This window comes from Benincasa hispida, chromosome 3 (assembly GCF_009727055.1).
Source record: "Benincasa hispida cultivar B227 chromosome 3, ASM972705v1, whole genome shotgun sequence".
Classification (NCBI taxonomy): domain Eukaryota; kingdom Viridiplantae; phylum Streptophyta; class Magnoliopsida; order Cucurbitales; family Cucurbitaceae; genus Benincasa; species Benincasa hispida.
Genome location: NC_052351.1, coordinates 39,607,784 through 39,616,976, shown reverse-complemented (window position 1 = coordinate 39,616,976; position 9,193 = coordinate 39,607,784). Strand labels below are relative to the sequence as shown.

The 9,193-nt window shown below is 34.3% G+C and overlaps 1 protein-coding gene across 1 annotated transcript; it reads right to left on the bottom strand.

Moving 5' to 3' along the window:
* Positions 1–2,578: 2,578 nt before the first annotated feature.
* On the bottom strand, positions 2,579–4,871 carry LOC120072823 (3-oxoacyl-[acyl-carrier-protein] reductase FabG). Its single transcript, XM_039025335.1, has 5 exons — positions 4,238–4,871; positions 3,882–4,141; positions 3,674–3,767; positions 3,407–3,518; positions 2,579–3,262 (listed from the first exon to the last, which is right to left on the bottom strand). Exons 1-5 carry the CDS (start codon positions 4,371–4,373, stop codon positions 3,049–3,051), a joined length of 816 nt encoding a protein of 271 aa, XP_038881263.1. The 5' UTR covers positions 4,374–4,871; the 3' UTR covers positions 2,579–3,048.
* Between the last annotated feature and the right edge of the window lie 4,322 nt (positions 4,872–9,193).

Genomic DNA, 9,193 nt, shown 5'->3' with positions numbered 1-9,193 from the left:
ATTTGTAGGTTATGTGTTATATTTGATATAAAATATAGTTTGATAGTTACATATATATTAAATTAGTTTATATATATATATATAGTTAAAAACTTGAATTTTGAATTTTGAAATTAAAATTAGGAAATGAGTTATTTTAACTCCTTCAACCCACTCTCTATAATAACCAACCTGAATTACACAAGTGGTTGAGATTTGAATATAATCTTCTTCCCTGAATTCTTGAACTGGAGAACTCTTCTCTGTAATTGAATTTTTTTATGAAAATTATTCTCTCAACAAAAACCTCTCACTTTCTCTTACCAAATTAATGTCACTGAACTCCATACCTCTTAGCAATTCTCATCCTTTAGAATAATAGGGAAGAACTCTTGGTGGTGTTCATTTTATTATTGTGTTTTGGGTGTTTGTGAGATCGGGAGAAGGGTTCGAATTGTTCATGAATTGGAGAGGATTTGTGAATTTTTTTGGTCTTCAAGGGTAAGTAGTCCTTTTAATCCCTTAGTTTCTCTCTAATTTACTGCGAAAAGCATGCTAATAGTATATTTTGTTTATCGTTGTTGTCTTCTTTATTATTTGTGGTTTTGTAAAATTGAAAATAGAGACATGTTTGTTATTTTGCTTCCGCTTTGGGTTTTCAAAAACCTTCAGTTTTAACATTTTGCTTACTTTATCAGCATAGTTGGAAAGAACGCGAAAAATTATACAAAAACGAGTGGTCATTTAGTTAAGATGGAGTTATATCAACAAAGATATGACAAAAACAAAATTATCGTTTACGCAGAAAAAATATGTAATCACTGACATCAGCATACGTGATTGCTTATGCAATCGTTGATATGAGCGTGAATGATTGCTGACATCAGCATACATGATCGCTTACATAACATACGTGATCACTCAGTTTTCGTTTTGTAATTTTGTTTTGGTCATATCTTTGTCGATACAACTTCATTCTTGCTAAATGACCACTCGTTATCATACCTGTTTTTTTTTGTGTTCTTTCCAACCATGCATGTAAACTAAATAAAAACTTAAATAATTTTTTACTTTATTACTCCAAAAGTAAATTTTATCTAAGTTTAAATTTTATAGTGCTATTTATATTCATTATTATTTAGCATTTTTCTCGATATACAAGCATAATAAAAAAGAACATGAAAAAGTGTATGCAAACGAGTGGTCATTTAGCTAAAATGAAGTTGTATCAACAAAAATATGACGAAATTAAGATTATTGTGCGTGCAGAAAAGGTGGGCAATCGTTGATATCATGGTGGATGATCGCATACATCATAGTTGGTGATCGCCGACGTCATGGTGGGTAATTGTTTACATCATGGAGTGTAATCGCTTTGCAATTTTTTTGTTATATTTTCGTCGATACAACTTCATTTTAGCTAAATGACCACTTATTTTGATACGTTTCTTTCATGTTTTTTCCGATTATACTTTTAAATTGAGCAAAAAAAAAAAAAAAACATGAATATAAATGCCATTTTAACATTTAAACTTAGATAAATTTTACTTTTGGAGTTTTTATTCTATTTACGTTAGAAAGAACACGAAAACATATGAAAATGAGTGGTCATTTAGCAAAAACGGAGTTGTATCGATAAAGATATGACTAAAATAAAATTGGAAAATGAAAACTGAGTGATTGCGTAAGTTGATGTCAACAATCACTTACGCTAATGTCAGCCATCGCATGTTGATGTCATTGATTGCATGCTGATGTCAGCAATCGCATACGTTAATATCAGCGATTGCATATGTTAATATCAACGATTGCATACACTAATCTCAGCGATTGCACGCTTTCTTTTACACAAATGATAATTTTGTTTATGTCATATATTTATTGATATAACCCTATTTTAACTAAATGACTACTCGTCGACATTTCGTGTTCTTTTCAACCATGCTTATAAAATAGACAAAATGTTAAAGCATTTTTAGTTTTAAATGGCTTTGAATTTTTATTTTTTCGTTGTTGAAAGGAAAGAGTAAAGGAGACATAGGTAATGAGATGAAAAGAGATAGTAAAGATAAAAGTGTTATTTCACCTATCAAAATGGTGCATAACAAACAGTTTTTGGAAAGAGGACAATAAAAAAAAAAAAAAAGAAAAAAAAATGTTTTTGCTTTTGCGTCATTTTATACAATTTTCCGTATTGCGCTCGGTAACACTAACAACCAAAATAATTGTTTTCCAAAAGTGAATTTTCACCCTCTCTAAAATCGACCGTACCCCCACAAACAGTTAAAAACACCATGCTGTCGATGTGTCATCTTCCAGAACCACGAAACCAGAGAAAAATCAAGCACTTTTAACTTACAGATTTGTGTTTAGAAAAACAAAATAAAATTTAAGAAACAAAAAACAGAGCATTAAATAGAGAAGAAGAAAAATCAATGAAATGGAGTGTCCCATTTGAGAACACGAAGAAGAAAAATCAATGAAATGGAGTGTCCCATTTGAGAACACGAATGGATCCATATAACCCCACCCTGTCGTATACTAATGGGCCCAAAGCTTAAACTCCCATGGAGGACAGATACATCTAATCACCATCGCATCACCAAATAATTATATCATTCACAACTAAAACCCATTCAATCATATAACAGGAATCAGTCAATCCATTCTCCACAACAACAACATTATATCTACAAAACCAACAGTCACTTCCCCAAAAACAAATGAAAAACCAAATGAAATTCACCCCCACCCACAATTACTTCACACACACTCAATCAATAGCTAAAGTAAGCTAAACTAAGTTTAAAAGGAGAACATCTTTGAGAGGATAAAGCTTGGATTTTGACCAGCAAGATGGGGAATTCAGAAAGACAACATCCGTGAAGCAAAATGATTGGGTGTGAGCCCTTGAGGGTTTTGTGACAGAATATTAAAAAGGAAAATGAAATGTGGGTCTGCCTGCGTCAGCTCAACCACAGAAGAATACCGACTTCTCCTTTTAATGATATGCTGTTTTTTTTCTCTCTCTCTCTCTCTCTCTTTTTTTTTCCTTCTTTTTGCTTTTTACTAGAACAATCTCGGATTTGAAGGTCGTAGATCAATTTCTTGGGTCCAAGCAGTTCGGTCCTGAAGATGCAAGTGCCAATAAGTTTGAGCCAGCGCATCTGGGTCCATAGTCCCCTCTCCAATTCCACCCTGTAAATGCGATCCAACTGATGATGACGATGATGACGATGACGATGAAGATGATCCTCCTCTATGAGATGTTATTGGATTTGTCCTGCAACAACACATCATTGTTTTAATCATTTCAATTCCTCTTTGGGTGATTTTTGGTTTTTCAAAGAATCTGGGAAATTCTGTTTGGATGGTCAGAAAATAAGGGAGGGAAAAATATTGGAGTATCGGATTCCAGTAATGAAACCTTGGTGGGCCAATGAGACCATCAATGATGATATGAGCGACGTGTATTCCAAGGGGTTGAAGCTCTCTGGCCAAACACTGAGATAATGCTCTTAATGCAAATTTTCCACAACCTGTCCCAAATTAAAAACAAATTTTACTATTATTATCACAGGGTTTTGCCAAATTGATTGGTTATAAAGTTGTTATGATGTACAAAATATCCTCTAACAAAAAAGATAGTAAATCTCAACAGAAATACAGAGATTCTGTAGAGTATAGAACTCACAAAGGTCAGAGAAACCAGCAGCGCCATTTAGAGAAGCTGAGCAGCCTGTAAAGAGAATCGTACCTCTTCCTCTTTCCACCATCCCTGGAATAACCTACAATTTTGAATTTTCCAAACAAATTGAAATTCGTTTTTAACACAAAGTTCTAAATCCCCTTTTTTGTTTGATTTTCTGGGAAAAGAATAAAGGAAATGGAAATGTGTGTACCTGTTGGGAGCAATGGAAAGCACCCACCGAAGAAACAGCGAGAGATTTCTCAAATGAATCAATACGAACATCAATAAATCTTGTGGGCTGCCTTGAAACTTGTTGATTTGCATTGTAAATCAAAACCTCTACAAATCCCAGTGACAATACGCCTTCAAATGCTTCCCTCACACTCCTCGAGTCCGAGCAATCTATTCGAATTGCAAACACTTGAGCCTTCTCTTCCCTTGCAATCTCATCCGCAAATCTCGATAATCTACCTGAAAACCGAATTACAGAAAGATTAGACATAAATTTCAATTCCCCCACATCCCCAATTTCAACATTTTAAATTAAATCGACATAGTAGTACATACCCAAGTCTCTGGCGAGAATAGCGACTGTGTAGCCTTCGTGGGCAAACTTACGAGCAATAGAACGGCCGAGCTTTGGGCCAACACCAACAATGGCGGCGATGCCTCGGTTAGAGATTGAACTCCCCATGTTGCGCATCTTTCCGTATAAAGCAGTACAGAACAACCCAAAGGCGTAACAGAATCGAAGATGAGACGAGTGTTGTTATTAAATAGAGAAGAAACCCACTAAGAAAACCAAATTCCTTGTCTATTTGCTCAAGAAAATCGATGAGAAGAATTGGGTGAATAGAAATAACAAATATATGTATGTATGTATGAAATGGAAAATGAGATTAAAAAAATGAAATTGTTTGAAGGAAATTAGATGAGTGAAAAGAATAGAAGATCTTCTGTATCGCTGTCTGGGTTCACTGGGTTTGCCTCAATTTGAAGAGGCATTATCTCCCCCTTCCCCTCTCTCCAAATACAAAATCGATAAATGAGTTAGTTTTTATCACCTTTTTTTGTAATAAATTTAAAGGGTTCAAACTTTTAATCCTTTTTTTTCACATTTTTCCCTGTTAGATGGTTCTATAAAGCAAGATGTGGAATAATCTATAACATAAATTGAAGATTGTTCTTTAAAACAAGATGTCAAATAATTATATAACACAAAATTGCTGTGTAATTCTTCAAGTGGAAATGTAAAAGGTACTAAATAAATTATATAGCACAAGATTTGAAGTAGCTCTCAAATAATGAGATTAATCTCCCAAACAACACTAATGAAATGAGACAAAACATAAATATCTTTGTACCAACACAAGATCTATGTAAAGTGGTGTGTTTAATACAAAATATGTCTTCAGGGGAAGAAACGTGATTCAACTAAACACAAATTTTACTCTAATTTTTTAAAAGCAACACATTCTAGATTTCTTTTACGGATACAAACAAAAAGATTAGTGGCTTAGGAGTAGAAAGAAAAAAAATACCACTAGATTCGTATGAGTCTCTCTGTTTTTAATTGTCCTCTATTACTTCCGCCATTTTTTTTTAATCAATGGCTAATGATTATAAGATAATGATTTTTTTGAAAAAAAGTTCCAAGAGAATTTTCAACAATCCTGAATCGTAATAATAATTACTACTTCTGTCCACACTAGAAGGAAAAGCGATTTTTCTTCTTGTTTTTATTAGTTCAATAAGGAAAAAAATAAAAGGTTTTTGTACTTTTAGAAACTATTTAAAAAAATATTGTTGTTTTCAAATTATTTGTAAAAATATTGTTGTTTTAAATAAGTCGAGGATTGAAAATTCGACCTAGATAAGTCGAATTTTGAACCCTCGACTTTCTTTTTTTTAAGGAAAATATTGTTGTTTTCAAACGGATTCTGTCGTCTCAGCAAGTCTGACTAAATAACGAACTAATGAATCTTCTTCTTTCTGCCGCTAACGAGCTAACGAGCTAATCAAATTCGAGAGCAAGATTATGAGAGACAGCGAGAGTTTGAGAGAGCGCGAGCGCAAGTATGAGCGAAAGCGAGATTTTGATAGAGGATACCATACAAATTTCTCTTTTTTTTCCTTTTTAATTATTACACATTCCACATTCTTTCTAATCCTTTCTTCTTCTTTTTTTTTTTAATTTTCCATTTTATAAAAAAATTCTAAAAATATTTATTATTTTATTTAAACTCTAAAAAGAATAAATTAAAAATAATAATAACTCATAAAAATAAAAAAAATGTAAATTAAATATCTCATTTATATAAAAATAATTACAAAAATCAATGTGTCCCACAAAGCGGACATCGTCGATTTCGAGCTGGTTGTCATCATGGACTTCGAAATTGAGGTTGCTCGGGTTCTTCTTGATGTTGCTCTGGTACCTCTACAAGCACTTCATAATATAAATATTCATTATGCTCTTCACGACCCCGACCATGTCCATGCACGTATGAAGACGAAGGACCAGCCTCTGAGTCATAATGTCCTGAACCAAATGCTGGCATCATCATCATCGGACTAACATAATCAGTTTGACTCTACGTCTGCGTCATAGGGGGCAACTCTTCCACATTATGTGCAACCTCATCAAACTCATCCTCTTCCCGAACAGGTCCTCTATGTCTAGGAGCTGATGGAGAAACAATGGGTATATCGTACATATAATGAATTTCCTCCATATAGCTTTGGTTGTCACTATATGTAGCAAGAACCTGGTTCGGATCATTCGCAACCTCACGGAGTCTACTGTTGTTCGATCTCTGTGAATTATAAAACATTAGACAATATTTAAAATGAATTTAAATTAAAAAAAAATAGATAATATTCATTCATTTACCATATGACCCACAGCTGCTCCCGGATGAGTGACGTAGCGCCTTGTGATATTATTATACCAATGAATATATTCTGGAGTGACATCTGTGTCAAACTGTTCAAGAGAAACCCCACTGCAATAAACCTTGCACGATAGTGCCATCGCACTACCAAATGTACAACTTTTTCGGACCAATCTCCAGTCCTTAGGTCAATATCATGCAGTACGGGTTCAGTATTACAAGGCGATAGGATATCCTGCTGACTGAATTGTCTCATCACTCTGTCAGGAATATGCCACTCATCAATGTGAAAACATATGAGAGGACTCATTGTCCGTCATATGTTTTGACTATTCGTACAAAAATTAGGCAAAGTATGCACAATAATTCTGTACAGCTCCCAAATAAACTGAAACACAAAATATTATATTAGAGAATATTAAAGACAAATACAATAAAAATGTGTAACCAATTAGGTTTAGTGTAATGTACCTGTTCAGGTTAAAGCAGATCAAACATGTATCTATACTGGTTGACTACATTTGTGGCTGTCCTAGTCACACAAAATTTGTCTCTCCACCTAAATTTTTAAATTGATAATTTAGAATTTAAATTAACTAGATCAGTGATATAAAAATTAAATTGAATTAAAACAAACATACCAAGAACCGTAGGCTCGTCCAACTAACTGAGCGTATTAAACATGATGTAGCTGTGGAGCCATTGGTGGAAATCGCTCCCAAGCCATAGTTGCAAAAGTATGAGAGGCCCAACTATCTCTCGAACCTCAGTCTTGTTGCTTTACATAGTTGTCTATACAACCTTGCCAGCATGCTCCATCCATGAATACCGCCTCGCATCATGAAGGTTAGCTAACAGTGGCAGGAACATCAAGTGAACAAAATGACTTGATTATCTGAAAACAGACTTCCACCCATCATTTGTGTATATATGCTCGCACATATCTTATGACGGTTTCTTTCGTCTTGGCATCAGTCTGTGGAGGCTCACGAAATTGTGTTCCTAACCATATTAAACTTAACCTCGATCCTTTAATCTTGTCGGCAGGTGGGGTCGCACTGAGGTACAGTTGACAAACTTCTAACCAGTCATCGTACATCACTCCGGTGACCGGCTCACCGTCAACAGGTAACCCCAACAACACTTCTATGTCTTGTAAAGTGATAGTGCACTCTCCAACAGACATATGAAAGGCTGTGATCAGATGCCAGTCCAACTGAATAAATCCTAATCTAGCAACCCCATAGAATCCAGATGTGTGCAATAACGGTAGTATTCGAGGGTGGAGCAGGATAGTGCGCTGGAGAACTGCCTCTCGACGTCTACAAGATATTTCTCCAGTAGTACGATCTCGCCATACAACATATGATCGATGAATGGACTGGTCGTACAAAACATCAGGATCAATAGGTCCTGGGTTTAAAACCATGATTTGAAAACAAAAATATATATTAAAATTGACTATAATTGAATAGTAGAGAAAAGTGTGAGAGTAAAGAATAATGTAAAACTTTATTGATTACAATAAAAAAAAAAATGAATATACAATAGATTATTATAAAAAAAATTGAATATACAATAAATTATAATTAAAAAATTGAATATATAATAACAAAATTATTTATTTTTCAATCCCTAACTATCTGGAGCCATCTTAGTAATGAAGGACACTTCCTTCGATTATGTCCTAACTGGTTACAAAATTCACATAATTGTCGAGTGGATGGTTCTGTCCAATCCATCTCGTTGTGATAACGTGAACTTTTCGGTCTACCAAGTTTTCTCAACAACAATGGATCAGGATGTAAGACGGGCATATTAGGGTGCATGATCCAGTAATCTTCATGCGGTACAGGTTGAAATTGAGGAGAGTAACATTCAGCATACGTTGACAATTTGTATTAGTTCTCAATAAAATCTTCATATTTATGTTAAAATGTGAGCAAACGGCCATAAAATACGAGCATGGAATGTCGAATGCTTGCCACTTGTTACATGAATAGTACCGCTCAGACCTGTTTAGCCTCAATATTTGAATGTTTCCTCCTTTGGCATTGAGACTATGACCTCCGGTCTTTACATGAAACACACCTTCATACCGATCGTATGATTGTACTTCATGTTTACTAGATCGTGCAACCCATTTATTTATTTTGTCGTGTGCATACCTGGATTTTTACTCCACTTAGTATTATAAAATATGTTTAAAATAAATTATTAATAATATATATATGTTTACCTTATTTCTTCTCTTCTTTTCTCGAAATAGTTCACGCATTTGAAGAATTTTATCTGAGCAAAAGCATTTATAGGCAACATTTGAGCTCCTTTGAGGACTCCATTTATGCACTCTGATAGATTTGTCGTCATCCACCCATATTTGAATCCTCCATCATGTGCTTGAGTCAAAAAAACTCAGACAGCTTCGATTTATTCCTTTGATATCTTTAATTGCTTTGTTGAACTTTCGAATTTGAAACTGACACCCGGCACGATAAACATAATTTTTCAATGAATTAAATTTATACTTTTTATTGAAGTTGCTGCGATATGTCATAAGCAGAAATGATGGTGACATTTCGGTCCCGTCCAACCATTTACTGGGTTGTCCACTGCTGCAATTATACCA

What these genes read in the sequence shown, in the direction of transcription:
- LOC120072823 (XM_039025335.1), bottom strand. Translation starts at nt 4,373, where the DNA reads ATGCGCAACATGGGGAGTTCAATCTCTAACCGAGGCATCGCCGCCATT. An exon ending in CTTTCCATTGCTCCCAACAG is followed by an intron (nt 3,768 to 3,881) that starts GTACACACATTT and finishes TCAAAATTGTAG; the next exon opens with GTTATTCCAGGGATGGTGGA. An exon ending in GGTCTCATTGGCCCACCAAG is followed by an intron (nt 3,263 to 3,406) that starts GTTTCATTACTG and finishes GTGTTGTTGCAG; the next exon opens with GACAAATCCAATAACATCTC.